The sequence below is a fragment of the Dipodomys merriami genome, unplaced genomic scaffold, assembly GCF_024711535.1.
Source record: "Dipodomys merriami isolate MVZ:Mamm:240054 unplaced genomic scaffold, mDipMer1.0.p SCAF_62, whole genome shotgun sequence".
NCBI lineage: Eukaryota > Metazoa > Chordata > Mammalia > Rodentia > Heteromyidae > Dipodomys > Dipodomys merriami.
The window spans coordinates 961,761-981,911 of record NW_027206202.1 but is presented as its reverse complement, the minus strand read 5'-3'; the positions used below and the strand labels follow the sequence as shown (position 1 = coordinate 981,911).

Genomic DNA, 20,151 nt, shown 5'->3' with positions numbered 1-20,151 from the left:
CCCAAGTGGGACGGAGACGCGGAGAGATGTCACCGTTCACTTCACACACAACGCGCCATGCTCAGAACACTTTACTCCTGTTCCCACCCTGACCCAAGCCCCAGCCAGCTCCGGTGGGGGCTCAGTCCTCCGGAGTCCGGGAGTCAGGGCTTAAGAGGAACTCGGAGGCAATGGGGCAAGATTGGGGCCTTTCCCATGGCAGGCGCAGGCAAACTCAGAGTACAGGAAGAGCAGGCTGAATGATGGGCTCATCAGGCAGGGAGGGTGGGCCAGCCTTCAGCAGCAGCGGGCAGCTGCCCAATCTTCTAGAAATGGGCTAGAAGCTAGGGCTCACAACTGAGGCTTCTTGAGAGTTCCTGGGAGCCCAGGTTCTAGCCAGTACCACAGGCCTTGACACTCTTGATCCAAGGTTATACTCCCAGAGAAGAAATCCAGAAGAATAGGCTCAAAGATCAGGACGGTGCCTGGCCTCCGGCAGAGCCCTGGTGGCCAGACCCGGGCCCAGGTCCTTCCTTGTGAACAGGAACGTGTCCTTAGTCCTGGAAGGGGAGGTCAGCTTCCAGGGTAAAGAAGTGCTCACGTCAAGGGTAGAAGAGGCTGAGCATCAGGCCCAGCGGCAGGAGGAGGACAGGCCCGCCTAGTAAGCCCTGGGCTGGAGCAGAGCTGAAGGCCGAGCGGTGGTTGCAGAGGTGGCCGTCAGGCTGGGACTCCTGGGTTTGGGGCACCACCCGAGGCTGCAGTTCTGCCACATGGTGGTGGATCCAGGAGGCATGGCTGGAAGTCATAGTGTATACTCCAGGCCTGTTGGGGGCTCCACAGGAATCACCCCAGCTCACAATGCCAGCCAGGTACCAGAGGCCCTCCACAGAGCAAGAGAGCGGGCCCCCAGAGTCGCCCTGGAGAGAAAAGGCATGGCAGCTGTTAGGCCCAGGCACTGCACGTGCGCCAGCCCCATCCAGGCCTCCCCTCCTGCCAGGTACCCACCTGGCAGGCATCTTTGCGGCCCTCCACGTAGCCGGCGCACAGCATGTCCTGCAGCAGGACGTGGGGCTCCTCAGGCTTGGCCCCAATGTTGTAAAGGCAGCTGCAAGTCTCCCGGCTGATCAGTGGCACCTCCAGCTGCTGCAGAGGCCTGGGGGACTGGAGGCTCACTGCGGGGAACAGAAGGGGCTCACCCAGGGCCTCCTTCCCTGATCAGGCAAGCCCCTCAGCACCCAGTATGCATCTCACCTGATTGGGACACATGGCCCCATCCAGTGACCGTACAGCGGAGGCCGTTGGGGAAGGAGGCGTTGGCAGCCGGCAGGCAGACGGGCCGGATATGACGAGAGAAAGACACGGGGCTGCTGAGGCGCACCAGCGCGATGTCGCCCTCCGAGCCCTCCTCACGGTAGCTGGGGTGGGAGATGATCTGAGCCACCATGCGGACCTCCGCATCCTGGCTGTAAACATCCAGCTGGTGAGCTCCCAGCTTGATCTCGTAGTCCTCTCTGGAGTGTTCTCTGCAGGCAGAGGGAAAAAAGCTGGGACCACCGCCCCCCCTTCTCTCCCTCACCCTGCTGTCTCATGGAATCCTGCCCCAGATGGTTGTCTAGGGAAGCTGACCTCTAGACTCCCCTTCACCTGACCCAAGCACTTCAGCATCTGACCTGAATTGACCCATGAACTTGAGCCATAGTGCCCCTTCTGGCTTTGTCTGCTTATGTGGTACTGAGGAATTGAACCCAGGGCCTCATGCATGCGAGGCAAGCACTCTACCACTGAGCCACCTTCCCAGCCCCGACCCATGAACTTTGACATCCAGCCTACTTTGGACATGTCCCTCCTCCCTCCCCCTTGCCCCAGCTGATACCTGGGGAAGCAGTGAGCGGCAGACAGTATCCACTGGTCAGACACGAGGGACCCGCCACACACATGGTCTCCATTGTAGTTGATGCTGACCTGCCAGGGCCATTGCCCAGGGGACGCACTGCTGCCCCCCGTGATCCGAGCCTGGGAGATGACACCACACACGGCTGCCAGGGAGGAAGGGAATGTGGAGTCAAAACTTTTCTGTCTCCCCCCTCCCCACACACACCAACCAAGTCTTCAGCCCTGTCACACTTGACAGATTCCAGATTTGGTTTAGAACCTGGGTTCACAGACACCCTGCAATCGCCATGCATAGATCACCACACATGAGCATTTCTGTCTCTTGCTATCTATCCACTGTCCACTTTCTACTTGAGGCCTCACAGCCAATCAGCTGCACAGATCTGGCCTCCTGAACCTTCAGATCCCTGCCAGATCTCCCGCAGCGTTCCTGTCCTGTCAAGTAAATCGGCCAGTCCTGGAGCTCACCCTGGAAAGCCTTTCCCTCCCTCCAGCCCTTGCTCTGCTCAGCTGGTGGGGTAGGGGGGCTGTCCAAAGATCAGCCTGGCTTGCTTGATCCTGCCAAGTCAAGCTGGAGTTGCCCCAAGTGGGAGGAGGGAAGTTCCCACACTGCCCAGAATTAGAATTGTTGTGTCTTAATTGTTGCAAACCACCTTGGCCTGAGCCTTCCTTAGGAATAACCCCCATGCCCTCAACACCCACCTTGGGCTTTGGTGGATGAGGCTGAGGATGAAAACACACACAACTTGGTTCCCAAGATGTGAACAGTTATTTCCCAAGCCAGCCCCAAGTTTGCTCCCACTGAGGCCATAGTTTGGAGTAGAGTCCACTACTCCACACAAAATGACCTTCCTTGGAGCAGAGAGAGCGCCAGCCAGCCTCCTCCTCCCCCTCCTCCCCCTCCTCCACTTCCTCATAATCAAGACAATAGCTACTATTTAGAGCGTAGAGGCTTGAGTGGGGCTTTCACTTGCTCGGTCTTTGGGAATCCTTACTACAGCCCTAGGAGATAAGACATTTTAAGTGGAAGAAACACTGGGCTTGGAGAGAAGATGTGGCCACTTCATAGTACAATCTGCACTGAAAACTGGTCTGACCCAGAGCTGAAAAACTTTCCTGGGAACCCTGCCCCCCCCCCCTCCGAGGGGTCCACTGTGGGAGTCAGAAACAGGCTTAAATTCACTTGCACCACTCCTGTGCCTCAGTTTCTTTCCATAAAATCAAGGCTAACCAGGCTAGCTACTTAGGAGGCTGGGATCTGAGGATCATGGTTTGAAAACAGCCAGGGAAGGAAAGTCTGTGAGACTGTTCTCTCCAATGAACCAGCAAAAAGCTGGAAATGGGGCTGTGGCTCAAGTGGTAGAATGCTAGCATTGAGAAAAAAAAAAAAAGCTCAGAGACAGTGCTCAGACACACACACACACACACAGAGACACACAGACACAGACACACACACACACACACACACACACACACATCAAGGCTATCAAGGCTATCATTCCCTCCACTCACAAGGCTACCAGGAGACTTAAGGGAGGGCAAGACAGCCCATCAGGGTGTCAGGTGCTCCTCCAACCCACCAGGGAATTTGAATCCAGGTCTACCTCCCATTTTCCCCAGCAAGCCTTACCTTCAGCCTGGGCAGCTCCTGGAAAGAGAAAAAGGGAGGGGTGAGTAGGGAGAGCCAGAGAGTTTCCAGGCTCTTCAGCACCTACCCCCTCCCCAGGGACCGAGGGACAAAGGGACGCCACCTGGGAATTCCTGGGCCCAGCAGAAATGGACCCAGAAAGGATTATGTCAGCTCCCCACCCTACTCATCTATACTCACCTGTCCCAGACTGGAATAACCCAACAAAAAGCAGAAAGGCCAAAACTTGCAGCTGCTGCCCAAGCCCCAGGCCTGCCCGTCGGGCCATGGCCCAGGACTGAGGCCCTCAAGGGAGACACGGAACTGTCTGGAACTAGCTGGAACCCAGTGCTGCTTTTCAAAAGGCAGGATCCAGTGGTTGGCTTCAAAAAGAAGGAATCCCAGATCCCAGACTGGAAAGGCAGAGCAGGTGTCCAAGGGCTGGCTTCTCAGGTAAAGGGAGGGGGGCGGGGGGGGGGGAGGCTACCTTGAATGGTAGCCACCAGGGTGGAAGCTGTCTCTGGTACAGCCTAGCCACGCAGATACCTTCTGTGAGTGGCGGCTTCCCGGGTAAAGGCAGCTACCTGCCAGCTCCTCCCTCAGCCCCGCCCTCCTGGATTTAGCTACCTGGGACTTCGCGCTGCTTACTTTTCTTGCCTTCAAAGTCCTAGTCCTTTCAGACAGCCCCCCCTCAACCCCCTCCCCCCTCCCCTGCAGCTGCTCTGTAGGGGGAGGGGAAGACAGGAGGCTGGCCATCCAAGCAGGCTTGGCTAGAAACTGCAAGAGTTATCTGACTGTCCCCAGGTGTCTTTCCCATACCGAACACCCCAAGGCCTGGCTAAGCCTTTGTCAGTGAAGCCACAGCCCCTTCTCCCTTCCTCCCTCCTTTTCCTTAGGTCTGGCAGCCAGCAGAGCCTACCTAGGACACTGGAGGCTGCCTCTCCCCATGACCATCCCAGGCCTTTTCTATAAAGCCTACAAGCCTTCCCAAGGATGGTGAGCATAGTGCTAATCATCCCGCAAGTATTTACTATGGGTGCTGAGTGTACTCCAGGCCCAGGGGATGAAGTAGATGCCCTCCATAGCCTCCTGGACTTACAGTGAGGACAAACTTAAATCAATAGTCACATCTGTGGTCCTAGCTACTCAAGATCTGAGGATCCTGGCTTGAAGCCAATCTGAGCAGGAAAATCCCTGACTCTTTATCTTTAATTAACCAGCAGAAAAGCTGGAAGTGGCATGATGATTCAAGTGGTAGAGCACTCACCTTAGAGCAAAACAATGCTTAGGGATAGCACCCAGGCCCTGAGTTCGAGTCTCAAGACCTGTACTCATATACAAAAAGTAGGTCCCTGTACCATCCACATTGGCTGCCGTTCATCCGTGTTTGAACTTCAGTTCCTTTTAGCATCCTTTCTCCATCTTCCATTCCTTACCACGTTGGCAGTAATTGGAGAATGGTCACAGAGGTGTGTGTGTGTGTGTGTGTGTATGTGTGTGTGTGTGTGTGTGTATGTGTGTGTGTGTGACACGCATACACACATATGCATGACGGCTGATACTTCGGGTTGAATTAATGTAGGAAGCCCCACCGGGAGGTGGTAGGATTTATAAGTGGATGACATGCGTTTGTTGATGATCCTTAAGTGTACACATTTTGGGGTATCCATCAAAGCATGTATTTGGGAAACTGGCTTTCTTACCCTAAGTCTCTCTGCTCTATGGGAGGGGTGAGCCAGGGCTGAGGTACACTATAGGTGCAATTGGGGACACTTAATTCCACTGGGGAGGTGACACATGACCAGCTGTCCACCTAACCTTCCCGGCCCAGGGGCAAGTATGCTGCCACGTTATCAGACACATATTTCCTGGGATCCCAAGGCCTGACTCAAGAGGGAGGAGCCCCATCTCTGGTCTTCACTCAGTTGCTCTCAGCCCCCTCGCTAGCCGCCAATGATGCCACAAGGCCACCTGTCGGGGTTCACGCCTTTATTGTCTGCTGCTCCATCACCCTCCCAAGATTCCTGGGCCCAAAATAGCCAGCGCAGGTATCTGGAGGCTGCTGCAGTCTAAGTGCACAAGGTCCTCTCCAGGCCTGGGAGAGAGCCGGTTGGGTCACATTCCAGCACTGCTGAATGGTAGGGAAGAAATGATTCTGGGCACCAAGCCCTCCCTCTCAGCCCTGGATTAGGGGAGGCAGTAAGAGTAGGAACAAAGCAGCAGCTGGAGCAGAGCCTGAGGCTCCAGCCATGTCTGGGGGGCAGAGGTTGCTACCACCGGGTGACCAGTAGGGGGCGCCACTGTGCGGTAGGATATGGGCCTCGCCCACAGTTTGGGAGATCCACGCCTCTTCAGGGCCAATGGCTGCAAACAGCTCGCTGCTCCCTCGGACAGCCATGCCCATGAGGACCCAGGATCCTCCCTCAGTCTGGCACAGGAGTGGAGGTGCTGAGGCCACCTGCAGAGTTGGAGCCAACAGACCAAATGGGTGGTGCCCTTCCTCAGGGGGCCCCGTACCTGTCAATCACAAGGCACTGCTTGCTTGCCTTTTTTTTTTTTTTTTTTTAATGCCAGTACTGGGGCTAGAACTCAGGCCTCCTGCTCTTGCTTGGCTTGTGTATGTGTATGTTAGTCCTGGGTCTTGAACTCTGGACCTGGGCACTGTCCTTGAGAGTTTTTTTTGGTTCAAGGCTAGTCCTCTACCTCTACTTAGGGTTTTTTTGCTGGTGAGTTGGAGGTAAACCTCTCAGATTTGTCTGCTCAATCTGGCTTCAAATATTGATCCTCAAATCTCAGCCTCCTGAGTATCTAGGATAACAGGCATGAGCCACCAAGTGCTGGGCTTGTCTCTGTTTTTGGCATCCTGATCCTAGGTCTCTCTTAAGATCCTGCCAGCAAATATTATTTCTTCCCCTTTGGCACCCAATACCTAAGAATCCCAATCCTGGTCTTTCAAGGGTTTAGATGCCCAGTGTTCTCTCTCCCCTTCCTCCTCCATAATGCCCAGGCCTCTGTACCTCACACCTGTCTTCTTCTCCTCGTGCATAGAGGACACAGAGAGTCCCAGGGGGCAGAATGCCCTGATACAGGCAATGACACAGTTGTGGTGTCAAAATGGAGACCGTAGCAGCCACCGGGACTAAAGAGGAAAGAGAGTTGTCCCAGGGTCCTGGCCTCCAGTTACTCTTCATTCCCATGGCTCAGGGCTCTCACCTCGGTCCTGGAGGTCCTTCCAGCCCAGCACCCAGCAGCTGGATCCTGGGGGGACACCTCTGGGGTGAAGGCAAATGGGGAGGGCTGATGGGGAGGGTTCTACCCGAGAGCTCAGCTCCAGGAGAGCCAGAGGAGGCCTAAGTCCTAAGTGCCTGGGTAAACGGATGCTGATGACAGATCGGGAAACTGGGTGGCTGTGTGGGAGGGGGCTGGCCCCTGCCCGGCCCAGATACACTTCAATGTACGGCACAGTTGTGGAGCCCAGCCTGTTGGAACAGAGACCAGTGTCATCTCCTAGTCTTCCCATTGCCGCTGGAAAAACCCTCAGTCCAGAGAGAAGAATAGAAACTTTAAGAGCACTCCATAAATCCCCCATGATCTCTCCTTCCAAATTTCTATTCTGTCTTAAAACATCTTACACAGTGCCAGGCACCAGTGGCTCACACCTGTACTCCTAGCTACTATGGAGGCTGAGATCTGAGGATTGAAGTTCAATGCCAGGAAAGTGGTAGAGCACTAGCCTTGGGCAAAAAAAGCCCTGAGTTCAAGCCCCAGTACTGGTACATATATGTACACGTACACACCTGCACATACACACACATACACACAAAACCTCACACAAAAGGGCCAATCCAAACCAAAACATTAACAAAAGCGGTAGGCTGGTGTTCTCCTGCTTGAACCACACCTCCACTTCATTTTTTGCTGGTTAGTTGCAGATAAGAGTCTCAGAGACTTTTCTGCTTGGGCTGGCTTTGAACTGTGATCCTCAGAGTGGCAGTTAGGATTACAAGTGTAAGCCACCAGTGTGCCAGGAAAGGGAGAACATCTTATTGTAAGAGTTCTTTGATCCACTTGCTATGTGTTCCCTACTGCCTCTTCCTTGCTCAGGACACCAGGGAGACCCACCTGAGGACACAATGAGTGGCTGCCAGCACCCAGCCTGGGGCCACGAGGATGCCAGTGCAGACTCGATCGCCAGCCACATGCACTTCTGCCAACCAGGGCCACAATACCCTGCTGGGAGGAGCCTCTGGCCGCAGGCCACAGGCTAGGGAGAGGAAATGGCTGTCTTAGTACAGGCCCCCCCCCTCCGTGGAGCAGAACACCTCCGGAATTCCTAAGCCTCGGGAGCACATGGCTCACCACCATGCACTGTGCGAGGGGGACAAGTCTGGGTTACAGTCTCCTCCCCTTCAGGACCCCAGTCCCAGGCTAGCTGGTCCTCCAGGTAGGCTCCCCGCGTGACATGGCTGATCCACGGGCCGTGGGTTTGCAGTGGGGAGAAGGCACGCGGGCGGAGACAGCCGCTGAAGGAATCTCTGAGACCAGCCAGAAACCAGGTTCCCTCCTCCCGACACAGGAGGCTCCAACTGGAGTCATTCTGCAAAAGGGTGTCATTTAAGCAATCGCACATCTAGACAAATGTCTGCGCTCCGGGCGGTTCCTAGATTCCTGATGGCCCGAAGCAAAGTCCCACTTCCACCAAACCAGGCTCCGGTAACAATCCCGGTAAGAATTCTGCCCTCCCCAGAGGAGGAGGAGTCCCTAAATTTAAGGGGCGGAGGGAAACCTAAACACCTATTCCAGGAGCTGGCCTCAGACCCCGCCCCCAGCTCGTTCTGGCCACGCCCCATAGCCCCGCCCCGCTCTCCGGGTGCCGCAGACCCCGCCCACCCAGCATCGGCCCGCCTCCTCTTCCTCCTGGTAGGCAGGGCATAGCGCGTGGGGCGGGTCTCCCGGTAGCGGCACTGACGCCCCCTGGCGGCTGTACAGGCAATGACACCACCAGCCGCTCAGTAGCTCGGCCTCCAGCTGCGTATCGGGTCCCAGCGCAGGACCTTAGAGGGGGAAGAGGCCGGGAACCAGCGGCGTCACGAGGGGTGGGGAGCGGCCGATCTGACTCCCGCCACTCCCATCTCCGCCACCACCCCGCGCGTACCCCCGCGGCCCCAGCGAGCCAGGCGGCAGCGACTCCCCGGCAGGAAGTAGTGTTCCGGGTGGGGCAGGCACACGGCCCGCGGGACCGCGCTCAGGTTGACGGGTGCGCGCAGCTGCAGCAGCGCCAGGTCGGCGGCGTCGTCCCACGAGGCGTTCTCGTGCGGCACCAGGCGCGCCACCCGCTCCGCGCGCGCCCGCGCGGGCAGCAGCACGCGCCAGGCCTCCAGGTCGCGGGCTGGGCTGCGGGATGGGGAGGCGGAGGACCTGGGCCACACACATCTCCACACGGGCACAGCTGCAAACTTCGCCTCCCAGGCGTGTGCATGCATCTGCAGGCTGGGATCCTTCCACCAGCCTTGGATCGCCCCCGCCCCAGCCCCGCGTGTGCAACCCATGTTCCAGCTCCACCTGTCCACCCCAGACCCCTCCTGGTGCTGGATCCTGAACCCCCGAATGGGGTTCTGCGTTCCAGACTTAAGAACCCTCCAACCCCAGAGCAGAGAGCCAAGTAGATTGGGGGGGGGGGACAAGATCTGCCAGATAGGTGGCTTCTTACTCACTCCAGGAAGCAGCTGGCAGGTGCCAAGACCCAGCTTTCAGACACCAGCGCCCCATGGCAAGGTCTGGATCCTGGCACCATCACCTGGGCCTCCCAGGGCCAGGCTCCTGGTTGTGGAGCTTTTCCACACGCTGAGGGGGTTAGAGTTCTAGATCAGGGTGGGACCCTGGTTTCACAACCTGCTCCACCCTACTCCATCCCAACTCCAGCCTCTTCCTGTCCAAGAGTTCTGTGCTCACTTGGGAGGGCGATGGTGCAGTTCTCTTCCCTGGGCTCCCCGGGGCCAGGCTGGGGCTCCTGGGGCTGTTTGGGAAAGGTAGGCCCGGGCTGGGAGCTGCTCACGTGGTCTCGTATCCATGCTTCATAGGGTGCCACAGCAGTGAAGACCCCAGGGCGGTTCCTTCGGCCACAGCCAAAGCCAAAGCTAGTGATCCCTGCCTGGAACCAGCGGCCGCCTTCTTCACAGACCAGGGGTCCCCCAGAGTCACCCTAAAGATAGACAGTTTTTGTTAGCATATCAATCCAAGGACCCATAAGTTTATATTAACCTTATAACAAAGCTCTCTCTCTCGCTCTCTCTCTCTGCGCCAGTCATGGGGCTTGAACTCTGGGCCTGGGATCTGTCTGTGAGCTCTCTTGGTACTCAAGGCTAGCATTCTACCCTTTGAGCTACAGCACCACTTCCAGCTTTTTCTGTTTATGTGATACTGAGGAATTGAACCCAGGGCTTCATGAATGCTAGGCAAGCACTCTACCACTAAGCCACATCCCCAGTCCCAGTCCTACATCTATTTCTGGCCCTGTGTGCAACCATATTCTTTCTATGCCCTGAATCAAAGAAAGCTTTGTAGGAGAGCCCTCCTGCCCCATCTAAGGAATTAAAGGCAGCATAGGAGAATCCTACGTGTGTGTGTGTGTGTGTGTGTGTGTGTGGTCATGCCAGCACTGGGGCCTGAATTTGGCATTGTGCCCTGCTTTGCACTCTCCCTTGGCTTTTTCACTCAATGCTGGCATTCTACCACTTGAGCCATACCTGCACTACTGGCTTTTTGCTGATTAGAGATAAAAATCTCAAGAGGTTTTTCTGCCCTGGCTAGCTTTGAACATCCCATCCTCAGATCTCAGCCCCCTGAGTAGCTAGAATTACAGGTGTGAGTCACCATGCCTGATTTTCAAATGATTATGTGTAAAATTGTTCTGGTATATCTAAGATTTCTAAATAGCTCCAACTTTTTCTGTGTATCATACACATACATATGTATTACTGGTGTTTGAACTGAGGACGTTACACTTGCATGGCTTGCTTGCTCATCTGCCTTGCTCAGCTGGCACTCTATCACTTGAACCACACCTCTATGTCCAGCTTTTGGCTGATTAGTTGAAAATGAGTCTCATGGACTTTTTTTTTGGGGGGGGGTCCGGTTGTGGGGCCTGAACTCTTGGCCTGGGCACTGTCCCTCAGCTCTTCAGCTCAAGGCTAGCGCTCTACTACTTGAGCCACAGTGCCACTTGTGGCTTTTTTTCTTTTTGCTTATGTGGTGCTGAGGAATCGAACCCAGGGCCTCATGCATGCAAAGCAAGCGCTCTACCACTGAGCCACCTTCCCAGCCCCAAGTCTCATGGACTTTTTTGGCTGGCTTCCAACCCTGATCCTCCAGATCTCAGTCTCCTCAGTAACCAGGATTAAAGGCATGAGCCATTGGCATTTGGCTTATTTGTTTTAGTTTTAAGCTGAGGCTGAACCCAGGGCCTCCCAAATGCTAAGCATTTTCTCTCTGCCACTGAGCTCCACCCCTAGGCCCACTCAGTTCTTTAAAAAGTACATGGGAGACACCCAAGGAGGAAAAACTGTCAAAAGCAGGCAATCGGAAAAGCAGCGAAGGCAGGCATGGTTGTGTGCACCTGCTACTTGGGTAGATGGATTAAAAGCAGGAAGAGGGGATGGTTGGAAAGCAAGCAAGGAAGAAGATCTACAGCAAGCAGAAACAATGTGCTGGGAACAGTGTTTCAGTGAGAGCTGAAACCATAGTGTTGGAGTCAGGTCAGACATTGACCCTAAGTCATCACTATAACCCAGCTCAGGAACTAGGGAAACATGAGAGGGTCATAAAGAAAGCTCAAAGCTACCTGTTCTAGCTGGAAATGTGGCCTAGTGGTAGAATGCTTGCCTAGGCATGCATGAAGCCCTGGGTTCGATTCCTCAGTACCATGTAAACAGAAAAATAAAAGCTATGTAAGCACTCTACTGCTAAATCCACATTCCCAGCCTCTGCCCATTAACTTTTTGGCTCAAGTCTGGAAATCTACCATTTTTTGCCACTTCTGGCTTTTGGGTGGTTAATTGGAGATAACAGTCTCATGGACTTTGCTGCCCAGGCTGGCTTTGAACTCTGATCCTCAGATCTCAGCCTCCTGAGTAGCTAGGATGACAGGCATGAGTCAGTAGCCTTCCAGGCTGGAATTCACCCTAGGGTCTCATGTATGTTAGCCATGCAATCTCCCACTAAGCCATGCTCCCAACCCTGATTCCATTGGTAATCTTGCCTTTTTTTTTTTTTTCCTTTTGTCGGTTGTGGGGCTTGAACTCTGGGCCTGGGCACTGTCCCTCAGCTCCTCAGCTCAAGGCAAGCACTCCACCACTTGAGCCACAGCGCCACTTCGTTTTCTGGTAGTCCATTGGAGATAAGACTCTCATGGACTTTCCTGCCTGGGCTGGCTTTGAACCACGATCCTCAGATCTCAGCCTCCTGAATAGCTGGGATTACAGGCGTGAGCCACTGGCACCCGGCAATCTTGCCTTTTTTGCAGATGTCTATTCCTTAGCTGGTTCCTATAGGTTAGGGATTTAGGGAGCTGGTCCTTCCAAGTAGGTAGGTGCAGGGCCTTGCCTTACCTGGCAGGTGTCCCTCCGGCCCTCTGGGTAGCCAGCACAAAGCATCCCTGGCAGTAGTTGTAATGTGAGGTTGAAGGGGCCTCTCCTGCTGAAGAGGCACTGACAGGCGGCTTCTCCCAGCAGTCTTAGCTCCACTTCCTGCAGCACCCAGGGGAGGGGCAGAGGGTCTGGGGACAGAACCAGAGAGCAGATACTCAAGCAGTAACATTCCATTTCCCTTTGGAAATTCTCAGCTTCATCCCTTCCAGCTGCCACATGCATATCTCCTTCTAGATGCCCCATGGCACTTAGGCCCACCCCACCCATCACATTTCCTCTTTGTCCTATTTGTTTTTTTCTTTTTTTTTGTCGGTCGTGGGGCTTGAACTCTGGGCCTGGGCGCTGTCCCTCAGCTCTTCAGCTCAAGGCGAGCACTCTACCACTTGAGCTACAGCGCTACTTCCGGTTTTCTGGTGGTTTATTGGAGATAGGAGTCTCACAGTCTCTCCTGCCCGGGCTGGCTTTGAACCGAGATCCTCAGATCTCAGCCTCCTGAATAGCTAGGATTACAGGCGTGAGCCACCAGCGCCCGGCCTATTTGTTTTTTTCTAAGGTCTTCATTTCTGCCACAGCCTCAGCTGTGGTATAGGTGGTACACTGGGCAAAAGATCCCCAACCAATCACCAAAAGATATGTAGGAACTAAGATCATTAAACTCAGAGTCCTGTCCTAGTGTATTGTACCATATAAGTTGGATACTAGTGGCTCACACCTATAATATTAGTCAAGAAGCTAAGATCTGAAGATCAGGGTTTGAAGCTAGCCCAATCAGGAAAGTATGTGAGATTGTAATCTCCAGTTAGCTGGAAAAGCTGGATGTGAAGGTGTGGTTCAAGTAGTAGAGCACCTGCATGGAGGGAAAAAGCTAAGGGACAGTGCTCAGGCTCTGAATTCAAGTCCCACTACTGATGCGCACACAAAAAAAGTAGGCTCTCTCTCTCTCTCTCTCTCTCTCTACTTCACCTTCGAATATAGTGCTGCTTATTTATTGGATTTGTTGTTTCTTTTTTTTTTTTTTGTCAGTCATGGGGCTTGAATTCAGGGCCTGGGCACTGTCCCTGAGCTTCTTCAGCTCAAAAGCTAGCTCTCCAACACTTTGAACCACAGCTCCACTTCTGGGGTTCTGGTAGCTAACTGGAGATAACAGTCTCACAGACTTTCCTGCCTGGGCTTTGATCCTCAGATTTCAGCCTGCTGATTAGCTAAGATTACGACTGTAATCCCAGTGCCCAGCCTGAATTTGCTTTCTACCCATCTAGTAAAGTGTAAACTCTAGGAAAGCAGATTTGTTTTGAACACTCACTGACTGGTGTAGCAGAGCCCTAACACTTCCTAGAAAGAAAGAAACAGAAACAATGAGTGTCGGTAAGCCAAGCCGGGAGGAGCAGGAGGGGAGACAGAATGGCAGGAAGAGGGAGGGAGGGAGGGAGGAAGGGAGGAGGGCAGGAACATTTGCTTTTAGCATGGATTACTGAAGGTAAGAACATCTAAACCATATTAATTATGGCTCCGCTGGGCGCTGTTGTCATCAGCTCCACACGGTCTTTCTCATCTAACAACCCAACAACCTCACGATGTGTACAGTATTGTTTTCCTGTACTAACGGAGGAGAAATTGATGTGGGAGAAAACACTTTGCCTGAAACAAGATGGGTATCCGAGCCAGACCTAAATCCCCAAAGAGAACAACTGGGAGAAATGGCGAGGCGGGCCGGAGGGCGTGGGGCTGCGGCCGCAGTGTCGATTTCAGCACTCTGGAGGTGGGGAGGAGGAGGAGGAAGTGGAGGAGGAAGAAGGAGGTAGCTGCGGAAATTTCCCGCGGTCCAGCCGCAACCCGCCGTGGCTCCGCCCACCACGAACAGGCCACCGCCCACAACCAGGTAGACACGCCCACAACGAGCAGCCGGGTCCAGACCACCACAGCCAGACCTCGCTCCGCCCCCCAGGCCCCACCCACACGATAGACCCCGCCCACACAGCGCTGTCCAGCCTATAGGACACGCTGCAAGGAGGCTCTGGCGGCTGTGGCTCTCGCGGGGACCCGCCCCACTCACCCGCCTCCTGGACGTCCCCCCAGCCGGTAGCCCAGCACGCGGTGCCGTGGGCAAAGCGGTGCGAGGCGCGGGGCAGGCAGACGGGCCGCACGACGGGGCCTAGCCTGGCAGGCGAGGCCAGGCGCAGCAGGGCCAGGTCGTCGCCCAGTTCCACTTTGCTGTAGTTGGGCGGCACGAGGATGGCGGCCACGGCGCGGACGTGCGCGCCTTCCAGGGGCCCGTCCTGGGAGTGCACGCCCAGCACGGCCATCCACTCGGCCGCGGGCTCCAGGCTCCCGTTCCTGCGCCGGGACGGGCGGGGAGGGGTCAGAGCCCCGGTGGGTAGGTGGGAACCCCCGGAGGAGCCGGATGCAGAATTGGGGTTGCAAGGGTGGATCCGGATCCGAGGATGGCGGTTCAAAGCCAGCCGGGGCAAAAAAAAAAAAAAGTCGGTGTGGATTAGCTCCAATTCACCAGCAAAAAGCCGGCAGGGGAGCTGTGGCTCAGGTGGTACAGTGCCAGCCTTGAATGAAAAACGCTCAGGGACAGTGCCCTGGCCTGACTTCAGTGCAGGCAATTAAACCAAGGCTGGGGGGTGGGGGTGGAGGATGGGGGGAAGCAAAGGTGGAGGCAGAGACAGACTCTGGAAGGTGAGGGACCGGTCCCAGATGGAGGAGGGGGTGATGGGGACATTGGAAAGACAATCCAGACTCGGGATTTTTGGTGGAGGGGTAAGAGGAGGCTGCTGGTGGCCTCAATTTACCCAGAACAATGAGACACCCCAGTGTGTGTGTGCAATTTAACCTTAGGAAGGGGAGCAAAGGGAGGGGGTCAGGCTGTGGGGTGGGGCGAGTCGGGCAATGCTACTCACGTCATGAAACAGTGAGCTGCAGAAAGGATCCAAGACGGGGCGATGAGGGAGCCCCCGCAGACGTGGCCCCCGCCGTGATGCAAGCTCACCTGCCAGGGCCAGGCCCCGGGCTGCGAGTCGGAGCCCCCCACGATGCGGGCCGAGGGCGTTGGGCGGCCGCAGTCTGCAACAGCGAACCCTGGAGGTCAAAACCTGGGAAGCCTGGGAAGGTAGCGCAGTGCTCAGCACCACATCAGCAGAAAAAGCCCCAAGTGGTGCTGTGGTTCAAGTGGTAGAGCGGGAGCCTTGAACAAAAGTAGCTCAGGGACAGTGCCCAGGCCCTGAGTTCAAGCCCAGGACTAATAAACAAACAAGCAAACAAAAACCCCAAACCTACCTAAGCGCTCAAGTAACCAATAAGTCACACGACTTCAGTTTGTCCTTGTAGACAAAGAACAAGAGAATCTAGGCACAGTTGAGCTTCAACCTCAAGATCCCAGAATGACAGCAGTTGGACACCAGGGACTCATGCCTGTAATCCTAGCTATTCAGGAGGCTGAGATTTGAGGTTCCACTGTTCGAAGCCAGCCCAGGCAGGAATGTCTCTGAGACCCTTATCTCCAATTAACCACGAAGAAGCCAGTAGTGGAGGTGTGGCTCAAATGGTAGAGTTCCAGTCTTGAGCAGAAAAAGCCAAGTGAAAGCATCTTGCCCTCCCTTGAGTTCAGCCTCAGTACCAGCACAAAGGAGGAAAAAAAAAAAAAAAACAAATTCCAGGGCTGGAAACTTGGCTTAGTGGTAGAGTGCATCCCTGGCATGCATGAAGCCCTGGGTTCGATTCCTCAGCACCACATAAACAGAAAAAGCCACAGGTGATGCTGTGGCTCAAGTAGTAGAGTGCTCGCCTTGAGCAAAAGAAGCTCAGGAAAAGTACCCAGGCCCTGAGTTCAAGCCCCAGGACTGGCAAAAAAAAAAAAAAAATGCCCAAACCTTTTCCTTACCCAGATCTTCAGGTTCTTCTTGGGTAGGTGTAAAAGCTAGAAGCCAGAGAGTGGAGAGAGGAAGACAACAGGTAACTGCCAGCCCTTAACTGCCAGACTCCCATCTTCCTGTTCTTCCTTCCGCCCCTGCCCTTACCCAGCCTACCCACCCTGATGCCCATCTAGTTTTCCTTCCTCTGCGCTGACCTCCGCCCAGTCCAGCTGTCTTACCTGAGTCCTCCAAGGCTCCTGGTGTGGGGTGGATGGCTGGGAAGACAGAGGGAGACAGGAAGTAGCTGGACCCCTGTACTTGGGTATCCTCCTGGATTCTCCCCAAGCTTTTCAGCCCCTCATTTCTGGTAGCACCCAGGTCTCCTTTCCCCACCTTGGGTATACCATCCCTCTCCCTTCCACCCTCTCTAATTGATTCTGCATCTGTCCAAGAAGAACAAACCCAGGAGTCAACTCCCCGGATGCCAGTGCCCAGGTCCCTTGCATGTCAACATTGCCCCCCGAGGTTACCCAGGATGGCCAGTGGGAGCCACAGGTGCAGGGACATGGCAGCTGGAGGCGGCGCTGGGTGAAAGTCTGCTTCCTGTCACAGCTCTGTCACTGCCTGGAGCAGCTGGGACTCCCTATGGTCCCAGGGGCAGCTCCACCCTCCCTGGCTAGGGCTCATCTCTGGGAATCTGATAGGATCTGGGGCTGGAAGGGAAAAGTAGGGAGCCTGAAGGCCCCACCCAGAGCTCCAAGAGCATCTCATACCTCTAGAGACCCACATGGGAGTACAGAGGGGGAGGGGTGTCCTTGCTCTGCTGAGGACCCTATGATCAAAGATCCAAGAAGAGGTGGGTGGCCCATGGCTGAGTCCTTAGTAATACAAAGCCCGGCTGAATGGCAGCCCCCCAGGGACTAGGAAGGTGGCCCCATCATTGGCATGACTCACCCGAGACCTCACCTCTGCCTGGGCTGCGGCTGCCCCGACGGATGGACTGGCCCTTTCTTCTCACACATCTCTAGTTACTGGACCTGCTGGCCAGGGCTGGGACAGAAGCTCTAGGGAATTCAATCCCATCCCAACAAAGGGATCACAGATTGCAGCTGGTTGGGCAGAGCCTTGGGGTTCCAGAGGGGGGCTGGGCGGTCAGGCAAGGCCATTTTTTTCTGGGTTAGAGTGCAGACGCTCAGGACTCTGACTTGCTCTTGTGTGACCTTGGGACAGTCACTTAATCTTCTGGTATGGTATGCTGAGTCTCTTAAGAGTCCATTTAAGCCAGGTGATGGTGGCTCATGCCTATAATCCTAGCTGCTCTGGAGGCTGAGAACTGAGGACTGAAATTCAAAGCCAGTCCAAGTGGGAAAGTATATGAGACATTTTTTTTTTTTTTGTCAGAGGCCCATGAGACTCTTATCTTCAATTAACAACCAAAAGACAAGTGGAGCTGTGGCTCAAGTGGTAGAGCACTACTTTGAGTGATGAAGCTAAGGAACAACTGGGCACTGGTTGCTCATGCCTGTAATCTAGCCACTTAGGAGGCTGAGATCTAAGGATCGTGGTTAAAAGCCAGCTGGAGCAGGAAAGTCTATGAGACTCATCTCCAATTAACTACTGCAAAATGGAAGTGGCTATGTGGCTCAAGTGGTAGAGCGCTTGCCTTGAGCAAAGAGCTCAGGGACAGCACCAGTCCCCAGATTAAAGCCTCATAACTGACAAAAATTAAAAGAAAAAAGCTAAAGGATAGCATTCAGGCTCTGGGTTCAAGGTCCTGGACAGTGCACACATACACAACCATACACACAGACAGACAGACAGACAGACAGACAGACACACACACACACACACACATTTAAAGGGCTGGAAGTTTGGCTCAAATGATTAGCAAATGCAAGCCCTGAGTTCATACTCCAGTTCTGGCCCTCTAAAAAAACCCAAAACAAACAAACAAACAAAAAACCAAAGTCACCAGGCCCCAGTGGCTCATGCCTGTAATCCTAGCTACTTAGGAGTCTGAGATCTGAGAATTGTGGTTGGAAGTCAGCTTTGTGGACAACAAATCCAGGATATTCTTATTTCCAATCAACTTGCAAAAAGCTAGAAGTGGGGCTCTGGCTCAAGTGGTAGATCAGCAAGCTTGAGCAAGAAAAAGCCAACTGAGAGCACAAGGCTGAGTTCAAGTTTCACTTCTAGTATAAAATAAATAAAGAAGGATTAATGAAGAAGCAATTGACTAGCCCTGCCTATCATCTTAGCTACTTAGAAGGCTGAGATCTTAGGATCGTGGTTCAAAGGGCAGGAAAGTCAGTGAGACTCTTCTTTCCAATTAAACACCAAAAAGCCAGAAGTGGAGCTATGGCTCAAATGATAGAGCACATGTCTTGAACACAAAAGCTCAGAGACAGTGCCCAGGCCCTGAGTTCAAGCCCCAGGACTAACACATACAAAAACCAGAGGTGTTGTCATGGTTTAAGTGGTAGAGTCCCAGCTGTGAGTGAAAAAGGATAGCCTTGAATTCAAGATCTAATATTGGCACGAAGAAAACAGTAGTTCAAACCCAGATATTGGAGAAGCAATAAGACAAAGTTACAGCTTCATTTTCAGAAGGGACAAAATACTGTGTTTCAATTACCTATTGCTGTGTAATAAACCACAGCCTGACAGAATCCATTTTATTATCTACAAGTGGACTGACACCTCTTGGCTCTGCTCAGTCTGTCTATTGGTCAGTCAGTCTGTCAAGTGTTTTGTAGTTCAACCTCACCCGAGAAAAATGCAAGTTTAAGCCATGAGCTTTAGGTGATTCCGAGCTAGAGCTCTGGGAGAGCATTCCTATGACCTTGGGTTCATTCCCAGTACTGCCAAACAAAAACAAATAAATCACACCAAAACAATAACACACCCACTAGAATGGTGACAAATTTCCACATGTGTACTGTAATAATTAGGGTGGACTCTTTTTTTCCTTTTCTTTTGTGCCAGTAAAGGATGGGGGCGGGCGGGCAAGGGGCTGTGGAGCTCAAGGCCTAGGCACTGTTCCTTAGCTTTTATGTGCTCAAGGCTGACACTGTACTAATTGAGGTCCAGCCCCATGTCTGGCTTTTTTGGTGGCTAATTGAGAGATAAGAGTCTCATGGATTTTCCTGCCCCTTTGAACCATGATCCCCAGATCTCAGCCTCCTGAGTAGCTAGGATTACAGGCATGAGTCACCGGCACCTGGCAGCCAAGCTATTTGAGAAGCATTAGGAAGGTTGAGGTCTAGGCCTAATATGAGATTGTATTTGGGAAATAACAATAAGGGCTGAGAGTGTGGCACTCTTGAGAGAGAGAGAGAGAGAGAGAGAGAGAGAGAGAGAGAGAGAGAGAGAGAGAGAGAGAGAGAGAGAGAGAGAGAGAGAGGCCCTCTATGAAGGTACTGACTTGGAAGAGGAAAGGAGCAAGGAGCACACTGTTAGAGAATAGGCAAGTTCCAGATCTTGACTCTAGAAGTTACACAGCTATATGTGAATGCATTCAACATTTAACATTTAAAACACCATGTCCTCAGCTGGATGCCAGTGGCTCAGGCCTGTAAGCCTAGCTACTCAGGAGGCTGGGATATGACGATGGTGATTCAAAGCCAGGCCCAGGCAGGAAACTCCTTGAGACTCATCTCTAATTAATCAGAGAAAAAGTTGGAAGTGGCACCATGGCTTAAGTGGTAGGGTGTTAGCCTTGAGCAAAAAAGAAGCTCAGGGACAGGGGCTGGGAAGGTGGCTCAGGGTAGAGTGCTTGCCTTGCATGCATGAGTGCCTGGGTTTGACTCCTCAGCACCACATAAGCAGAAAAAGCGGGAAGGGGCGCTGTGGCTCAAGTGGTAGAGCACTAGCCTTGAGCCAAAGAGCTCAGGGATAGTGTCCAGGCCCAGAGTTCAAGCCCCAGGACCAGCAAAAAACAACACAAAGTCCTCCTCCTCCTCCTTGCCTCAAGTCTGGCTTTTTGGTGGTTAATGGGAAATGGAGTCTGGGGCTGGCTTTGAACGGTGATCTTCCAGGTTACAGCCTCCTGAGTCCCCAGAATTCCAAGTGTGAACACTGGCATCTGTCTAAGACTAACAAGTGCTTGGTAAACTGTGAAGTAGAGCTGTTGTACCTAAATGCAAAGAGACCA

At 53.8% G+C, this 20,151-nt stretch overlaps 2 protein-coding genes across 2 annotated transcripts; both read right to left on the bottom strand.

Moving 5' to 3' along the window:
• Window positions 1-53: 53 nt before the first annotated feature.
• On the bottom strand, window positions 54-3,978 carry LOC138814939 (prostasin-like). The gene is made up of 6 exons (XM_070004074.1): window positions 3,701-3,978; window positions 3,503-3,520; window positions 1,853-2,015; window positions 1,231-1,502; window positions 985-1,151; window positions 54-896 (listed from the first exon to the last, which is right to left on the bottom strand). Exons 1-6 carry the CDS (start codon window positions 3,786-3,788, stop codon window positions 582-584), a joined length of 1,023 nt encoding a protein of 340 aa, XP_069860175.1. The 5' UTR covers window positions 3,789-3,978; the 3' UTR covers window positions 54-581.
• Window positions 3,979-5,616: 1,638 nt separating this feature from the next.
• On the bottom strand, window positions 5,617-16,565 carry LOC138814886 (polyserase-2-like). The gene is made up of 15 exons (XM_070003983.1): window positions 16,529-16,565; window positions 16,238-16,273; window positions 16,028-16,063; window positions 15,048-15,210; window positions 14,198-14,478; window positions 12,106-12,272; window positions 9,452-9,701; window positions 9,214-9,343; window positions 8,655-8,917; window positions 8,405-8,553; window positions 7,859-8,096; window positions 7,622-7,763; window positions 6,713-6,978; window positions 6,517-6,638; window positions 5,617-5,957 (listed from the first exon to the last, which is right to left on the bottom strand). The coding sequence occupies exons 1-15, from the start codon at window positions 16,563-16,565 to the stop codon at window positions 5,676-5,678; spliced, it is 2,562 nt and encodes an 853-aa protein (XP_069860084.1). The 3' UTR covers window positions 5,617-5,675.
• Between the last annotated feature and the right edge of the window lie 3,586 nt (window positions 16,566-20,151).

Coding starts and splice junctions, on each gene's coding strand:
- LOC138814939 (XM_070004074.1), bottom strand. CDS start 3,788: ATGGCCCGACGGGCAGGCCTGGGGCTTGGGCAGCAGCTGCAAGTTTTG. Junction 1,503..1,852: donor GCCGCTCACTGCTTCCCCAG/GTATCAGCTGGG, acceptor CTCTGCCTGCAG/AGAACACTCCAGAGAGGACT. Junction 1,152..1,230: donor GGGCCATGTGTCCCAATCAG/GTGAGATGCATA, acceptor TGTTCCCCGCAG/TGAGCCTCCAGTCCCCCAGG.
- LOC138814886 (XM_070003983.1), bottom strand. CDS start 16,565: ATGTCCCTGCACCTGTGGCTCCCACTGGCCATCCTGG. Junction 8,918..9,213: donor CCTGCCAGCTGCTTCCTGGA/GTGAGTAAGAAG, acceptor TGTGTGGCCCAG/GTCCTCCGCCTCCCCATCCC. Junction 8,097..8,404: donor CCTACCAGGAGGAAGAGGAG/GCGGGCCGATGC, acceptor ACCCTTTTGCAG/AATGACTCCAGTTGGAGCCT.